Source organism: Somniosus microcephalus, chromosome 12 (genome assembly GCF_052327205.1).
Source record: "Somniosus microcephalus isolate GS21.2 chromosome 12, FLI_Smic_1.0, whole genome shotgun sequence".
NCBI classification, from domain to species: domain Eukaryota; kingdom Metazoa; phylum Chordata; class Chondrichthyes; order Squaliformes; family Somniosidae; genus Somniosus; species Somniosus microcephalus.
Genome location: NC_140998.1, coordinates 159,896,861 through 159,916,088, shown reverse-complemented (window position 1 = coordinate 159,916,088; position 19,228 = coordinate 159,896,861). Strand labels below are relative to the sequence as shown.

At 45.2% G+C, this 19,228-nt stretch overlaps 1 protein-coding gene across 5 annotated transcripts in view; it reads left to right on the top strand.

The window, feature by feature from the left end:
* Positions 1-19,228, top strand: part of LOC147109632 (regulator of microtubule dynamics protein 3-like) — a 341,290-nt gene that overhangs the window by 89,261 nt on the left and 232,801 nt on the right. For all 5 annotated transcript variants that reach the window (XM_086003718.1, XM_086003717.1, XM_086003716.1 and 2 more), the window contains one exon: positions 11,194-11,254. In XM_086003718.1, coding sequence (XP_085859844.1) covers positions 11,194-11,254 — 61 coding nt within the window. The remainder of the gene's footprint in view (positions 1-11,193; positions 11,255-19,228) is intronic.

The following is a 19,228-nucleotide window of genomic DNA, read 5'->3' as shown; positions in this document are numbered from 1 at the left end:
TCAATCTTAGAGACAAAGATGCCCATGAGCTCCTTGCAATTGTTGTTGGTGAGGGTGAAGGAGACAGGGGAGAGAGGTTCAAGAAGACACTTAGCAGTAGAGAATAGTAGCGAGGGTTATTTTTTCATTCCAGAATGACCTTCGAATAGTGAGCAATTTTGTCAGATGAGAGCAGGACCCGATAATGCTTAATGTGGTCCAGCAGATCTGGCGGCCAATGGCTAAACCAGTTATCTGCCATATCTGCTCAAGTCTGCATCCCTTGGACTTGAGGGAGTGAAGATGAGGGCTGTACCGGGGGAACAGCCAGGGTGAGAGAGAGTAATGGTTTTAATAGGGACCAGGGTAGCAAAGGTTGTGGTGAGGGTGTGGTTGAGCAGATCAGTAGCTGCAGAAATGTCGTGGTGAACGGAGGGCCAAAGACTGGACATTTGGGATTTCGTAAGTGCAGTTGTAAGAGAGTTGGGGGAGAGTTTTTTCCAGGGGCGGTCACAAATGGAAGTAGGGTTGGGTGGGGGAAGGGGGATGTGGGTAGAGAGTGATCCAAGGAAGTCGTCAGAGATGGCCTTATCTGCATTGACACCGTGGGATTAGCGAGGCCATGAGAGATGGCAAGATCTAGGGGGTGGCCGTGCATATGGGTTGTGGCGTTCACATGGAGGGAGAGATTAAGGGAGGCTAGTGAACTCGGAGGAGAGAGAGTATGATGAATTGAGATGGAGGTTGAAATCAGCGAGGATGAGAAGTCACGCGGGGCGGAGGGAGGAAAGCAGTGAAGATATCTCTGGGATAAAATTTTTATGGTACTTGGGTGGGCGGTAGAGAACGAGAATTTTAAATAAAGGTGAGATGCGCAAAGGAGGTGAAAGTGCCGGAGGAGTAGGGAGACAGACCAAGGTGTGATTTGGTGATGAGAGCCACACCGCCACCACAGCGGTCTGAGTGGGGCAAGTGATGGAAGGTATAGCCAGGCGGGAAGGCTTCATTTATGGGTGAAGTGACATCACCAAGTTTCCGTTAGGGCCATGTTGTCGATGCAATCATCCGCAATAAGCTCATGGATGGCAAGGGCCTTGTTCGCAAGTGAATGGACATTCTGCAGAGAGCTGCGGAGAGGGTTGGTGATGGCTGATCCACTGCTAGCATCCACAGGGTCAGCATTTGGAGGGGTGAGTAGGATGGGGAGGAGATTGATGAGAAAAAAGATGTTCGCATTTCACGTAGAGATTGTGTCGGAATAGGCATGCCTTCAACTTTTTATTCTTTCCTTCTGGATATATAAACATATGCAATAGTGTGATCTCCATCAAATTTTATAAAAATCCTGTCTCACAGCAGTGAATGGGGGAGCTCCAGGCATGCTCATATGTTTTTATTTTAATAAGTGGTTCCAAGCTTGACAATCTCTTTAAGCAGTAATTCCAAACTCGCAGAAAGTTTTCAAAATCAAACAAGGAATAGAACTGCTTTCAATAAATTTTGGTTTGAGGGAAACACCAATAAACAGTGCTGTGTTTGGTTATTGTGGAGGAGGAAAACTTTGGTTTGATGAATGTGAAACTATTAAAAAAATTTCAGGAACTTGGTTGTCATCCAATACTGGGATGTTTTGCAGCTCTATTATAACTTCACTTTTACTTTACCATGTTGTTCAGTCTTACCTCATTAGTGATTTAGCAGCAATGGGATTGAAAACAGAGGGAGCCTTTATCTATGAAGCAATAACAATTTGTTCTTTTTGTCAAATGATCAGTTATATGTATGGTCCACTGTTGGATTGAGGCAGCCGCACTGTAAAGTCTGTGGGTTATATGGTGAATTAATACACAGACTACAAGAGTAACTTTAACAGGACTTTACTATTCGAAGGTCAGGGCGAATCTGCCCAATAAATCCTTAAACAGCACTTATATACCGGTGTGGTCACCACCGGTATTACAGTATACAGTAGCCAAGATAAAGTAGTGCAACCCTTAAAATAGTTCTCTTAAAGGTGGAACGTTACATACACTACAATCCTCCCTTTTTAGGTTAACAATATATACATATTCCCATTAATATAACATCTTAACATATATACAACGTTATGTGAAACAGTTCACAGATTCAGTCTCTCTGTCCGGATAACGCCTCGGTGGTGTAGTCGTTTTCGGTGGTGTAGTAGGTTCTTCTGGCAAGGTCGATTCGGCTTGAAGGACCGTTTCAGGTTCATCGGATTCCAGTATTACCGGATCGGAGGTAGATGCTCTGGGTATCTCTGCTTCAACATTAGACGTATAGAGTTGTGGAGTAGGTTGGGCCTTTGTGGATGATTCTATGATCTGGTCAACATGGCGCCTTATTATGCTTTCACCAATGTCCACGGTATACATCAATGGTCCTAGCCTTTTTCCAATAGTTCTAGGCTGCCATTTCTCGGTACGGTAGTCCCGGGCCAAAACTTGTTGACCTATCTGAAAGGATCTAGTTGGCCTTTCATTCATGCCTTGAAATTGCCGGTTCTCTACGTCCCTTCTGACGTTTGGCTTAATCAAATCCAGCCGGCATCTTATTCTTCTATTGAAAAACATCATGGCGGGAGTTTGGTTTGTGACCGCATGTGTTGCATTCCTGTACGCCAACAAGAAGTTATCTACCTTATGTTGTAGATTTATGTCTTCATTACCCATGGCCTTTATGGCCTTCTTGAAGGTCTGGACAAACCTTTCAGCTAATCCATTGGTGGCGGGATGGTATGGGGCGGACGTGTAGTGCTTAACCCCATTGCTTTTTAAGAACTTCCTGAATTCTTCGGACACAAATTGTGGTCCATTATCAGAACAGATCTGTTCCGGCAGCCCATTCCTGGCAAATATGGTCCTTAATACTGTGATGGTTTTTTCCGTGGTGGTGGAGGACATTTTTATTACCTCCGGCCACTTGGAGTGTGCATCCACTGCGATTAAAAACATTGAGTCCATAAATGGACCAGCAAAGTCGATATGTACCCTTTGCCATGGAGATGAGGGCCACTCCCATGGATGCAGAGGAGCTTGTGGTGGCGCGTTTTGGACCTTCTGGCATCCTAGACAGCTCTTGGTTATTTCTTTGATGTCTCCATCAATACCTGGCCACCACACAAACGCTCTGGCTAGGTTCTTCATTTTCACTCCACCCAGATGCCCCTCGTGAAGCTCCTTTAGTACTTTCTGCTGGAGTTTGGGTGGAATCACCACTCTAGATCCACACATCAAGGTTACTCTAGATCCACACATCAAGGTTCCTCGGCACACTGACAGCTGTTCTCTTCTGTGCGAAAATGCTGGCAGCATTGGTTCGCCATGTACTGGCCATCCCTCCACCGTTAAATCGTAGACTCGTGAGAGAGTCGGGTCATTTCTTGTTTCCTTTTCGACCATGGAATTTGTTACTGGTAGACATTCCATTATGGTTGAGTGGAACATCTCCACTGGGTCCACTGTAGTCGCCTCTTCTTCCACTGGCAACGGTAGGCGCGATAACCCATCAGCATTTCCATGCTGTTTGGACCTTTTGTATTCGATGTCATATTGGTGTGCCCCTAGTAGAACGGACCACCTCTGTAGCCTTTGTGCTGTCATAGTGGAAACGGCCTTGTTAGGGTTGAATATGGACACCAACAGCTGGTGGTCTGTCAGCAATGTAAACTTCTTGCCCTGCAGGTAATGATTGAATTTCTTTACTCCCCACACATGGCTGAGAGCCTCCCTATCTATCTGAGCATAATTTCGCTCAGCGGAGGTCAATGATCGGGACGCAAATGCGACTGGCCTTTCCGAGCCATTTGGTAACTTGTGTGAGAGTAACTGTAACCAAATTGTATTAACTTTTGTAGACAACTGGGGTGATTTTTTTTTCCCCACACTTAGACACGACAAACACGTACCACTCTTTAACCTATCATAGAAAAAGATAAAACTTAACATGAAATCCTTATATATTTCGACCTGGAATATCCAAGGTCTACGCTCTTCACTGCGAGAAGTGAAGAGTAGGACCCCAGAGTTCATAGAGGAAACTAAAGATCTAGATATTATCATTTTACAGGAAACTTGGTATAAAGGAAAAGGACACACCGGCTGTCCCCAAGGGTACACTGAGCTAGTGGTCCCCTCCAATAAATTACCAAGTGTAACCCAAGGCAGAGACTCCAGAGGCATACTGATCTGGTTTAAAACAGAACTTAAGAATTACATCAAATTTATAAAAAAGGGCGAAAACCATATGTGGCTCAAACTTGAGAGGGAGATTATCTCAAACACCCAAGATGTTTACATTTGCGCACTTTATATCCCTCCAATCGATTCCCCGTACTACAAAGAGGACACCTTCTCCAACATGGAGGGGGAAATTATCCAATACCAGGCCCAGGGGAACGTGTTGATCTGTGGGGACCTCAATTCAAGAACGGGCGAAGAACCAGACTTCACCAATAATCAGGGAAACAATTACGTATTCGGGAATAACCACTTTGACATCCCTTCCCTTCCATACAGGCATAACTGCGACAAGCAGTCAAATACCAACGGTAAACAGCTACTACAGCTCTGTCGAAACCTGGGTCTGTACATTGTCAATGGTAGGTTCATAGGAGACCTCCTAGGAAGATCGACCTACTGCTCACCTCTTGGCTGCAGCACAGTAGACTATATGATTACAGACTTGGACCCATCCTCTTTCAGAGCATTCACAGTCAAACCACAAACAACACTGTCAGATCACAGTCAAATTACTATGTTTCTCAAAAAGACAGAAACAAACAACATAGAAACACAACCCAGTAAACTGTACAACACCAAAAAATCGTACAGATGGGCCAAAAACGACACGGAAAAATACCAGAAAACAATTAGCAATGCATCAACTCAAGCTCTCTTAGACACCTTTCTGGATAACATATACACTCACAATAAAGAAGGCGTAAACCGGGCAGTTAGTAAACTAAACAATATTTTTGATAATTTGGCAACAAATGCAAACTTGAAAGCTCGCAAGAACAAACCCAAAACAAAAAACTATGAAAAATGGTTTGACCATGATTGCCATAACATGAGGAAAAAACTTAGAAAACTATCAAACCAAAAACACAGACATCCAGAAAACGAGGAATTACGCCTTACTTATTGTCAGACGCTAACACAATACAGAAACACACTCAGGACCAAAAAAGAGCAATTTATTAAGAATACACTCAGCTCCATGGAGGAATCCATTGAGTCGAATTGTTTCTGGGACAACTTGAAAACACTACACAAAAAACAACACGACGATTTGTCCATTCAAAATGGGGACACATGGGTAAACCACTTTGAAAAATTATACCAGAAAAACACACTAGGACCAGAGCAACACCAAATACGCAAAAAACTTGAAAAGCTTGAAATGGCCATAAAAGATAACCAAAACCCGCTAGACGCCATAATAACAGAAAAAGAACTTCTTGAAAAACTCAAGGACCTGCGACCAGGAAAAGCTTGCGGGACAGACGGCATACTAAACGAGATGATTAAACACGCAGACGACAAACTGAAACTGGCTATCCTAAAACTCTTCAACTTGGTTCTGAGTGTCGGTTATTTCCCTGACATCTGGAACAAAGGACTCATAACACCCATATACAAAAGTGGGGACAAAATCGACCCAAACAACTATCGAGGCATCTGTGTAAACAGTAACCTGGGGAAGGTATTCTGTAGCATCATAAACAAAAGACTTATAAACTTCCTTGAAGAGCACAATGTCTTGAGTAAAAGCCAAATTGGATTCCTGCCAAACTATAGAACATCCGATCATATCTTCACCCTACAGACCCTAATTGACAAACACGTTCACCATAACAAAAGCAAAATCTACGCATGCTTTGTAGATTTCCAGAAGGCTTTCGACTCCATCTGGCATGACGGTTTATTCCTGAAACTTATCGAAAGCGGGGTAGGAGGGAAAACATATGATGTAATTAAATCAATGTATACAAACAATAAATGTGCAGTTAAAATTGGAGACAAACAAACAAAATACTTCCCACAGGGGCGGGGGGTGACGCAGGGCTCGCCAATCTCACCGACACTCTTTAATATTTACATTAATGGATTGGCAAAACTACTTGAACAATCTACAGCACCCGGCCTCACCCTATATGAATCCAAGGTTAAATTCCTCCTCTATGCCGACGACCTGGTTCTGCTGTCACCAACTAAGGAGGGTCTACAGCAGAACCTGGACCTGCTGGAGTCGTACTGCCAGACTTGGGCCCTGACAATAAATCCCCAAAAAACCAAAGTCCTTGTGTTCCAGCAAAGATCCAAACAACATGGACCCACAATAAATTTCACAGTAGGAACAACCAAAATTGAACAAACCACTCACTACACATACTTGGGCTTAAAAATCAGTTCTACGGGAAACTTCAAACTGGCTGTGAATGAACTGAAAGAGAAAGCAAGAAGGGCTTTCTATGCCATCAAAAAATCAATCCAAATAGAAATCCCAATTAGCATTTGGCTCAAAATTTTCAAATCAGTAATTGAACCAATTGCACTCTATGGCAGTGAGGTCTGGGGACCACTAACACAACAAGATTTTGCAAAATGGGACAAACACCCAATTGAGATCCTACATGCGGAATTCTGTAAAAGTATCCTCCGGACTCAAAGGAAAACAGTAAACAACGCATGCAGGGCAGAACTAGGCCAATACCCATTAATAATCACTATCCAAAAAAGAGCCACCAAATTTTGGAATCACCTACAAATGAGCAACCCCCAATGCTATCACTACGACGCCCTGAAATGCCAAGAGCTGACCATAAAGAAGAATACCCTCAGTCAACTAGTCCTGGGACTCAATAAAGTAACTAATAACAATACTAACAATAACCAGCCCCAGGACAGTGACAGGGTAACACAAAGAATTCGACCCAACACAATCGTCGCTAAGCAAAAGGAAAAATATCTGTCATATTGGGCAGAAACAACAAAAACCCAAAGCAAACTCAATTGCTACTTGGCCCTAAACAGACAATACAACATAGCTGATTACCTGACCATGGTAAAGGATAACAAACTGAGAAGAACCTTGACAAGGTACAGACTTAGCGAACATAGCCTAGCGATCGAAAAAGGCAGACACAGGCAGACCAGGCTGCCAAGAGAAGACAGGATATGCTCTCACTGCAGTCAGGGAGTAGTTGAGACAGAGATGCACTTCCTCACAGCCTGTGGAAAATATCAGGGCATCAGAGAGAATTTCTATCAAAAATTCTCACAAATATGCCCTGAATTCAGAAATCTGACTGACAACCAAAAACTCCCATTCCTACTGGGGGAGGAGAGAAGCTGTGTAACACTGGCGGCACACTATGTTACAGCTTGCCATGAACAGAGGGACAACCAGTAAACTAAGACAAGAGTATATATAAACAAGGCGAAAATATATTTATAAACTCAGGGATATACCTGTTTATACACTGTATGAATGGAACCGCGTTTATGTGTTCAACCATAAATGTATTTTGATGCTTTGGCAACATAAGATGTACCTTATCATGCCAATAAAGCGATTTGTATTGTATTGTATTGTATATTGTACAGCTCCAATACCATAAGGGGAAGCATCACAAGCTAGACGAAGAGGTAGCGTTGGCTTGAAGTGAGCCAACACTTCCTCAGAGGTAATCAACGCCTTGCTTCTGCGAAAAGCCTTCTTACAGTCCTCGCTCCACTTCCATGGTACTTCTTTCCGCAACAGAGCATTCAGCGGATGCAGCACCGTGGATAGATTTGGCAGAAACTTATGGTAATAATTAATCAACCCCAGAAACGACCTCAACTGTGATACATTTTCCGGAGTGGGGGCCTTCACGACCGCTTCGATCTTGTCAGGTGACTTGTGCAGCCCCTCTTGGTCAATGACATGACCGCAGTACGAGATCCGTTTCTGGAAGAACTCACATTTCTGGCGATTAACTCGAAGGCCATATTCCTTCAACCTGGTGAGCACCAGTTTCAAATTTGTGAGGTGTTCCTCCTCGTCTTCTCCCGTAATCAGGATATCGTCCAAGTAACACTGAGTGCTTGGAATACCCTGTAAGACCTGCTCCATGGCCCTCTGCCAAATTGCTGGAGCCGAAGCTACTCCAAAAACCAGTCTATTATATCGATACAAGCCTCTGTGCATGTTGATTGTGAGATACTGGCGTGACTCTTCCTCGACCTCCATCTGTAAATATGCTTGTGCCAGGTCTATCTTGGTGAAGTGTTTCCCGCCAGACGATGAAGCAAAGATATCCTCAATCCGCGGAAGCGGGTATTGTACCGTGTGAAGCACCGGATTAACCGTGATCTTGAAGTCTCCGCAGATGCGGACCTTCCCCGGTCCCCCTGGCTTGTTACTTGATGAAGACTTCATGACGGGAACAATGGGCGTGGCCCACTCACTCCAGTCCACCTTCGACAGTACCCCTGCACGTTCAAGCTCTTCCAGTTCTGCCTCCACAGCAGGTCGTATCGCGTAAGGTACCGATCTGGCTTTGAAAAATTTTGGGCTTGCATGTTCTGCAATCTTGATTTTTGCCTTAATTCCTCTGTGTTCCCAGTCCCTGCTGGAATACCTCTTTAGCCTCGTCCAATATTCTGGACAACCGTTCAGGTTTGACATCTTTCTTTCCGAAATCTACCGTCATTGTGTTTAGTGAGTGCCAGTCTATCTTTATTTTCCTGATCCACTCCCGTCCCAGAAGTGGTGGACCTCCCTCGGGTAGTACATATAAGTCCATTCCTTGGTGATCTTTGCCCTTGTGTCTCACCTTGACTTTTATCTTTCCGATGGGGTATACTTTATGCCCCGTGTATGTCTGCAATACTATCTCCGTATCCCGTAGGGGAATATGTTTGAATAACTTTTTGTAATCTTGTTTATTCATGACCGTCAACGCCGATCCGGTGTCCACTTCCATCTTCACTTGGACTTTTGCAATCTGCAGTGTGACCCAGATAGTTTGTCGGTCAGCTTCTTTACTCACATTGTGAATCCTCAGACTACCCAGTTCCTTGCTGTTGGGGTCTGAATCCGAATTCAGTTCATCTGGACTCTTCACAGTCACCTCATGTACCTTTCTGTACTTCTTCTGCGGTGATTTATTGTTGCTGGTCTTCTTTCCTGACCGGCATACTTTAGCTATGTGACCAAGTTTGCCACATTTTCTACATTCCTGGTTTTTAAACCAGCATTGGTTCTGGTCGTGTGTTGTCTTCCCACAACGGTAACATTTCGTTGTACCCGAAGTCATTTGATCCACACTGAGTACCGCTGTCTTCAGCTGCATTTCCGCCGTGCCTCTCGCTGCGGCTTCGTGCGATGCTGCAATAAGGACAGCCTTATCAAGTGTAAGATCGTTCTCTTCGAGCAGTCGCTTTTGTGTTCCTTCCTTCGACATCCCGCACATGAACTTGTCTCTCAGTGCCTCTGTCAGATTTACCCCAAACTGACAGTATTTTGCTAGCCTACGCAGTTCAACCAGGTACTCCGCGTTGCTTTCCTCCTTTAGTTGCGTTCTCCCGTAAAATTTAGCTCGTTCCGCTAACATCAGCGGTGTGGGGTTCACATGATCCTTCAGGACAGCAACAATATTAGCGAAAGACTGATCCGCCGGTTTAGCTGGTGATAGAAGATGCTTCAATAACCCGTATGTCTTCGCACCCATTGAGTTTAGTAAGGTTAGAGCTTTATCATAATTTGCTATCTTATTGACCTTACAATATATCTCAATGCGTTCTACATACGTGGTCCAATCTTCCACATCAGAATCGAATTCGTTGATGTTGCCACGCTTAGGCATCTTCACAATCTTCCTGAGAAACAACAACGAAATTTTTCTTTAACTTTTTTTTTTCCAAAAATGGTGGTTTCCCGCGCTTGTCTTCTTCCCCGCCCACTTTCAAAATGGCGGTTTCCCGCTCCTGTCTTCTTCTCCGCCTACTGGCGGGAGGGGTAAGCTTTTCCCTCGGGCGACGACCGCTGGCTTTCGGGGTTCGCAGCCTGCGCGCCGGCTTCAGTGCGTTCTTTGTTCCCTTTTCTCGGCAGGGCAACCGGCGCTGGGGACAACCCGTTGACGGCGAACAGTTCCAGCCGCTGGCTGAATCTCCTCGGTCCCCCTCGCTCGGCTCTGTCTCTCCCGCTCGCTCGGGCTCTGTCTCTCCCTCAGCGGCTTCCAATCGCGCCTCCCAGCCCTCTCGCAGTCCGGTCCTTTCCTCCCCCGGCTGCGGCTGAGTTCTCCGTGGTTTCTTATTTTTATTTCTTCCCGCGCCTTACGATCCCGGTCGCAGCGCCTCGCGGCCTCGGTAGCTGCCCGGCCTTTCGCCGGTCGCGGTCGAGCTGTCTCACGACGCTGTTGCGTCTCCCAGCCCGCTTGTAGCCCGGTCTCTCACACCGGCTGCGTTCCCACTGGTAGCCCGGTCTCTCACACCGGCTGCGTTCCCGCTTGCACCGCGGCTTCCGTGCCCCACGCTGCCCCAGTCTCAGCGCCTCTGGGCCCGACTTCTGTCCGGCTCCTTTCCCCCCCGACCGTGGTCGAGTTCACCGCCCTTCCTCCGTTCTTTTTTTTTTTCCCCCTACTCACAGTCAACGTGGCCGACTTGCTTCTCGTGGCTGATCGGCTCACTCACCACCATGGCAGAAGGGACGATCACTGCCTGTTGCTGATGGAAGGCTTCGTGTCTGAATTCTTCCTTCTTCCTTGCTCTGCAGACTCGAGTCTTCTCTCAGCAGAATGACGAGGGCGGGTGCCTCCTCTCGACGCTCGTTAACTGCTTCGGATGTATCGCTGCCGCAGGGTAAGATCGAACTCGTCGCCACTGTAAAGTCTGTGGGTTATATGGTGAATCAATACACAGACTACAAGAGTAACTTTAACAGGACTTTACTATTCGAAGGTCAGGGCGAATCTGCCCAATAAATCCTTACACAGCACTTATATACCGGTGTGGTCACCACCGGTATTACAGTATACAGTAGCCAAGATAAAGTAGTGCAACCCTTAAAATAGTTCTCTTAAAGGTGGAACGTTACATACACTACACGCACTATGCGGAATTAAATGAGTTTGGGAATGGTGAGTCGGCTGGTACTGTGCTGTCACTCTGTCTGATAAATGTGTGCTGTTTTGTTTTTTTCTCTCAGGGAAAGAGGAGGCGGAAGCTGGCCTTCAGCAAGACAGTTCAAACGCAGAGTGCCACAAATGGTATGTACTAATCTCTCCACACTGGGAAAAAGAATATTCAGTGGCATGTTCAGCACTCATGAATCAATCTGTGGTTCCGTGCGAGTTTAGGACACAGCTGCAAAATGTGTGTTTTTTTTCATAAAAGACGAAGCATAATCTATGGTTTGAATCCCATTTAGTACCTCCGTTTCACAAAGCTCCTGATGGGAGCCTGCCAAATTCCAGATTCCTACACATTTCATGGGTATAGCGTGTGTCTCTTATGGCCATGAACTGGGTGAAAAAAGTTTTTTCCATCAGTGGGGTAGAGTACATGATCGATTTATTGTAAGGGTTTTGCTAAATACAATTATTAATCCCGTGGATAATTTAAATGTTGGTTTCATCTAACGTCAGTGTTGTGTGTTTTTGAAAGGTTGATTTACCATAGGAGGAGATGCCATTAGTTACATACTCTTTCCCCAACCCCCTCCGCCCACCCCCCCGCAACCCTATTTATTTAAGATACCGTGGTTTTTTCAAATCAAATGTAGGGAGGAATACATCTTTGAATTGCTTTGCCACAGCTTCATGAAAAGCTGACATAAGAACAACATAAGAGCATAAGAAATAGGAGCTGGAGTAGGCCATTCGGCCCTTCGAGCCTGCTCCGCCATTCAACAAGATCATGGCTGATCTTCTACCTCAACTCCACCTTCCCGCACTATCCCCATATCCCTTGTGGTTCCCCAAAAATTTATCGACCTCTGTCTTGAATATACTCAACAACTGAGCATCCACAGCTCTCTGGGGTGAAGAATTCCAAAGATTCACCACCCTCTGAGTGAAGAAATTTCTCCTCATCTCAGTCCTAAATGGCCGACCCCATAATTCTGTGACTATGACCCCGTGTTCTAGGTTCCCCAGCCAGGGGAAACATTTTCCCAGCATTAACACTGTCAAGCCCCTTAAGAATTTTATATGTTTCAATGAGATCACCTCATTCTTCTAAACTCTAGGGAATATAGGCCTAGTCTACTTAATCTCTCCTCATAGGGCAATCCCCTCATCCCAGGAACCATTCTAGTGAACCTTCGTTGCACTCCCTCTAAGGCAAGTATATCTTTTCTTGGGTAAGGAGACCAGAACTGTACACAGTACTTCAGGTGTGGCCTCACCAATGTCCTGTATAATTGTAGTAAGACTTCTTTACTCTTATACTCTAACCTCTTTGTAACAAAAGCTAACATACCATTTGCTTTCTTAATTGCTTGCTGTACCTGCATGTTAACTTTCTGTGATTCATGTTCAAGGACACCCAGGTCCCTCTGAATGCAAACATTTCCCAGTCTCTCACCATTCCAAAAATATTCTGCTTTTTTGTTTTTCCTACCAAAGTGGATAATTTCACACTTCCCCACATTGTATTCCATTTACCATGTTCTTGCCCACTCAGTCAGCCTCTTTGCGTCCTCACAGATTACTTCCCCACCTAACTTTGTATCATCAGCAAACTTGGATACGTTACACTCAGTCCCTTCATCTAAGTCATTAATATAGATTGTAAATAGCTGAGGCCCAGCACTGATTGTTGCGGTAACCCAATAGTTATATAACCTGCCAAGACATTTGGGACTAACAGCTGGAAAGAGGTGCTCAACTGAGATCAGTGGCAGATCAATCCGTGAGGAACTCTGTAGAGTCGGTATCCTTTTCATCCTTTGGAAGCTGATACTGAATTGTAAGCGCTTTTTTTTAAAGTACTGAGAATACACAGCAGTGACTGAGATATGTACTGTATATTGTGACGGTAGCCATGTAAAACCAGTCTGTTTGCAACACTATTGTCTAACGATCTTCTGTTCTATTGTACAAGATTTAATCATCATCCAGAACTGAGCTCACAGCCAGCTCTGAATGCCCACTTGCAACATTTCAGTCCAGTCCCCCGTTTCTAGGTGTATGTATATTATAAAAACAAAATGCTGGTTTAGACAGTTCACTTTTCACGTTCAATTTTGGACGTAGCTGAACATTGCATCCGAGCTTTGGTTCCAGTTTTTCTTCTAGTTTACTGTTGAAAGTACAGGTAAAGAGTAGCATATATATGTAATTGATCTTTGGCGGTTTCTTCAATGAGGAGAAACAGGCAACCAGATCAGACACTGTACCTTATCACACTTACCATTCATTCGAATCTATATATTTCATGATGAGTTCACAACATACTTTTTTGTGGCACTTTTCTTTATTTTATAATTTGGTTTGTTTTAAATCTGATTTGGTGTGAATTCAAATGTAGAATAATGGTTCTGGCCAGGAACATGTGACTTCACACATGCTAGGTCCCTCTTCAATTGGATTGATTTCTGTTTGTTCAAGCTCTATATTAAAAGAAAAAGGATATGATCTTATCAAGGTCCAAGTTTATTTTAAAATTAAAAATTACTTGGCAGACTTACTGTACTCTCTATTGCTTATTCATTTCCCATCAATCCCCAAGCCTGTTGTTTGCTATTCCTGACCGTTTTCATTGGCAAGTGCAGTGTTTTCCCCTCTGTGTGGTTATTTCCAGAATTAAGATTCACATCTACAGTGTGCAGCCAAATTTTGTTCTGAGCAAAGAGGGTCAGTTCTCAAGTGAAAAAGCATCGGCAGCATATGCTGAGCCTCACGCAGTTAAACCAAAAATTGGCACATCTGACACTTCTTGTTGGGCCAGTACTTGTGATACTGGGTACTGTGCAATAGTAGTTACTTTTTGGTCAATCTATTTAGGCCTTTATCAACTGTCTAGATAGTTTCCCACCACTTTTTGCCATTCAGCTTTTCAGAAAGACTGTTTAATGACTGTTCAGCCCATTAACCGTCCTGTGATACGATGTTGATCTTTATAACTCGCCCCCATCCCCCATTTATTCAGCCCTATTAAGGGAGTTATCTTACAGTTTCCAGTTCTAGTAAAGGGTGTAATCTTTTTTTTCATTCATGGGATGTGGGTGTCGCTGGCAAGGCCAGCGTTTATTGCCCATCCTTAGTTGCTCTTGAGAAGGTGGTGGTGAGCCGCCGCCTTGAACCGCTGCAGTCCGTGTGATGAAGGTACTCCCACAGTGCTGTTCGGGAGGAAGTTTCAGGATTTTGACACAACAACGATGAAGGAACGGCAATATGTCCCAAGTCAGAATGGTGAGTGACTTGGAGGGGAACTTGAAGATGGTGGTGTTCCCATACGCCTGCTGCCCTTGTCCTTCTAGGTGATGGAGGTTGCAAGTTTGGGAGGTGCTGTCGAAGAAGCCTTGGCTAGTTGCCGCAGTGCATCTTGTAGATGGTACACACTGCAACCACGGTGCGCCAGTGGTGGAGGGAGTGAATGTTTAAGGTGGTGGCTGGGGGTGCCGATCAAGTGGACTGATTTGTTCTGGATGGTGTTGAGCTTCTTAAGTGTTGTTGGAGCTGCACTCATCCAGGCAAGTGGAAAGCATTCTAACTCACTCCTGACTTGTGCCTTGTAGGTGGTGGAAAGTCTATGGGGAGTCAGTAGATGAGTCACTTGCCAGAGAATACCCAGCCTCTGACCTGCTTGAATAGCCACAATATTTATGTGGCAGGTACAGTTAAGTTTCTGGTCAACGGTGACCCCCAGGATGTTGATGATGGTGATGGATTCGATGATTGTAATGCCATTGGATGTCAAGGGGAGGTGGTTAGACTCTTGTTGGAGATGCCTGGATGTTGCCCAGATCGTGCTGCATGCAGGCATGGACTGCTTCATTATTTGAGGAATGGACTGTGCAATCATCAACAAACAGCCCCACTTCTGACCTTATGATGGAAGGAAGGTCATTGATGAAGCAGCTGAAGATGGTTGGGCTTAGGACACTGCCCTGAGGAACTCCTGCAGCGATGTTCTGCGGCTGAGATGATTGGCCTCCAACTACCGCAACCATCTTCCTTTGTGCTAAGTATGACTCCAGCCAGCGGAGAGTTTTCCTCCTGATTCCCATTGACTTCATTTTTACTAGGGCACCTTGGTGCCACACTCGGTCAAATGCTGCATTGACGTCAAGGGCAGTCACTCTCACCTCACCTCTGTAATTCAGCTCTTTTGCCCATGTTTGGACCAAGGCTGTAATGAGATCTGGAGTCGAGTGGTCCTGGCAGAACCCAAACTGAGCATCGGGGAGCAGGTTTTTGGTGAGTAAGTGCCGCTTGATAGCACTGTCAATGACACCTTCCGTCATTTTGCTGATGTTTGAGAGTAAGCTGATGGTGCCGGATTGGATTTGTCCTGCTTTTTTGTGGACAGGACATACCTGGGCAATCTTCCACTTTGTCAGGTAGATGGTAGTGTTGTAGCTGTAGTGGAACAACTTGGTTACGGCTAGTTCTGGAGCACTGGTCTCAGTACTGTAGCCGCGTTGTTGTCGGGGCCCATACATAACATATAAGAATTAGGAGCAGGAGTAGGCCATATGGCCCCTCGAGCCTGCTCCGCCATTCAATAAGATTATGACTGATCTTTGACCTCAACTACACTTTCCTGCCCGATCCCCATATTCCTTGATTCCCCAGAGTCCAAAATCTATCTATCTCAGCCTTGAATATACTCAATGATTCAGCATCCACAGCCCTTTGTGAGAGAGAATTCCAAGATTCACAACCCTGTGGGGGGAGAAGTGGGTGAAGAAATTTCTCCTCATCACAGTCTTAAATGGCAAACCCATTATCCTGAAACTATGACCTCTAGTTCTAGACTCTCCAGCCAGGGGAAACAACCTCTCAGCATCTACCCTGTTAAATCCCCCTCAGAATCTTCTATGAATGAGATCACCTCTCATTCTTCTAAACTCCAGAGATTATAGGCTCAATCACTCCTCATAGGACAACCCTCTCATCCCAGGGATCAATCTAGCGAACCTTCGGTGCACCGCCTCTAAGGCAAGTATGTCCTTCCTCCGATAAGGAGACCAAAACTGTGCACAGAGCAGTGAGAGAGAAATGAGGGAAGACAGGGAGAGAGCTTTACAGCCAATAAAGTACTTTTGGAGTGTAGTCACTGTTGTAATGCGGGAAACGTGGCAGCCAATTTGCGCACAGCAAGCTTCCACAAACAGCAGTGTGAAAATGACCAGATAATCTGTTTTTGTTATGTTAGTTGAGGGAGAAATATTGGCCAGGACACCAGGGATAACTCCCCTACTCTTCAAAGTAGTGCCATGGGATCTTTTACATCCACCTGAGAGCAGACGGGTCCTCGGTTTAACGCCTCATCCGAAAGACGACACCTCCAACAGTGACATAGCAAGAAAGAGAGAGGCAGTGATGGAGAGAAAAATAGAGACAGAGATAGAGAGACAGCGAGAGAGAGACAGAGAAAGAGAAAGGGGGATGGGGAGAGACAGAGACAAGAGGGAGAGAAAGAGAGACAAGATGGAGGGACAAAGGGATAGTGATTGAGAGAGACGAGGGAGCAACAGAAAGAGAGACACAAAGAGACAAATTTAATGCAGAAAAGTGCGAAGTGATACATTTTGGTAGAAAGAATGAAGAGAGGAAATATAAACTAAAGGGTACACTCCTAAAAGGGGTGCATGAACAGAGAGATCTAGGTGCACAAATTGTTGAAGGTGGCAGGGCAGGTTGAGAAAGCAGTTAAAAAAGCTTACGGGATCCTGGGCTTCATGAATAGAGTATAGAGTACAAAAGCGTGAAAATTATGATGAACCTGTATAAAACACTGGTTCGGCCTCAACTGGAGTATTGGCCCAGAAATTCGGGTCCCCATGGGTGAGTACGCGCAGGGTACTCGCGCGTAGGCCTAACGAAAGTGCCGGTTTCGTGCATGCACTGCGCATGCCCGGGAAACCGGAACTTCCGTTTCCTTAAAGGAAGGGGTTCACAGGTCGAACGCGTGCACCGGAGAGGCAGCGCGTGCGCCTGGAGCTTACGTTTTTTTTGCAGGTTTCTCCGGGAGGGTAAGTCTCCAGGAGTTACACTTTTAAAAAGCAGGCGCAAGGCCTGCTTTTAACAAGGTAAGTGGTGAATTAAGTAAAATTAAAACATTTTTACCACAGGTTTATTATTTTTAAATACCTTAAAGGTAAGTTTATTTTTATCCCCGTTAAAAACTGTAATTAATTTTTTCAAAAATTTAAATTATTGTTTAAAATAGTCATTTTATGTAATTTATAGTTATTTTAAAAATGTAATTTAAAAAAAAATTTATTTGAAGTTTTAGTTATGTTTTGGGGCTGATTTGTATTTATAGTTTTGACAGCTCTTCCTGTCAAATTTATGAATGGGCATTCTCTGCTACCATTGGCTCTCCATGGCCCACGTGATCCCAGGGGATGCATCGAACTAACTGCGCCCCTGGGATACGCAAGCACTGCGCGCCGGCAGTTGGAGGAGGCCCAGGATCGGAATCCCACGCGGGCCCACAGCTCAACAGCCGGCGCGCTAGGTAAGTGCAGGTTGGAGGCTTGCACCCGCGGGAAACCTCCGACCCAAATTTCTGGGCCATTGTGTCCAATTCTGAGCACCGCACTTTAGGAAGGTTGCCAAGGTGCAAAAAAGATTTACGAGACTGATTCCAGGGATGAGGGACTTCAGTTATGTGGATAGACTGGAGAAGCTGAGGTTGTTCTCCTTAGAGCAGGGAAGATTGAGGGGAGATTTGATAGAGGTGTTCAAAATCATGGGGTCTGGACAGAGTAGAGAGAGAGAGAAACTGTTCCCATTGGTGGAAGGGTCGAGAACCAGAGGACACAGATTTAAGGTGATTGACAGAAGAACCAAAGGCGACATGAGGAAAAAAAAAGTTTAATCAGTAAGTGGTGCGATCCCAGATCTTTTATCTCCAATAATGGCGCTGAGCTGTTGACAGCGAAACAGAGGCCCCTTGTTGGAAGTTCAGTAGAGTTCTTCCAGGAAGAAAATTGATTAATTTACATAAACTGGAGCAACAGAAGCAGGAATTGATATCTCGACAGCGATCTGACTGAGAGACTGGAACAGAGCATCCCAAGGAGGGACATCACTGAGAGTGGTGAGACAGTGATCATTGGGAGAGGCCCAGGCTCCATAGACTTTGCTGTACCCAGAGCACTCAACCGTTTCTTTATATCACCTGGAGTGAGTCAAATTGGCTGAAGACTGGCATCTATGATGGTGGGGACCAAAGATGCTGCTAAGTTGCGCGGCCGCACGGCTGTTTGAAGGTCCCGCGAAGCCCGGGACTGGCTTTTCAAATGGGTAATTTTGTGCATGTGCGAATTTTTGAATGGGCCGTGCAGTCCATTAAAGAGACTATGCACCCCAAAAAAAGTAGGAGGAACATTGGTGGGGACCTCCGGAGGAAGCCGAGATGGATCATCCACTCGGCACTTCTGGCTGAATATGGTTGCAAATGTTTCAGCCTTGTCTTTTGCACTAGCATGCTGGGCTCCGCCGTCATTGAGAATGGGAATGTTCATGGAGCGTCCTTCCCCCCCCCCCCCCCATTACCTGTTTAATTGTCCACCACCATTCACGACTGGATGTGACAGGGCTTTGATATGATCCGTAGGTTGTGGGATCGCTCAGCTTTGTTTATAGAATGCTGCTTCTGCTGTTCAGCATACATGTAGTCCTGTGTTGTAGCTTCACCAGATTGGCACCTTATTTTCAGGCAGACCTGGTGCTGCTCTTAGCATGCTCTTCTACACGCCTCATTGAACCAGATTTGGTTACCTAGCGTTTTGGTATTTGGTAGAGTGAGGGATATGCCATGTGATATGTGGTGGAATACAATTCTGCTGCTGCTGATGGCCCACAGCGCCTCATGGATGTGCAGTTTTGAGCTGCTAGATCTGTTCTTAAACTATCTGATTTAAACTAAAAAAGTGGGGGGGGGGGTAGGTCAGGTGAGGGGAAATTTAGAAATCTAAAGAGAAAGGTCAAGGCAATAGAGCAGTGTAGCGATTTGGGGAAAAATAAGCAGAGTGTGACAGGAAGGGACAGAGAGTTTAATGG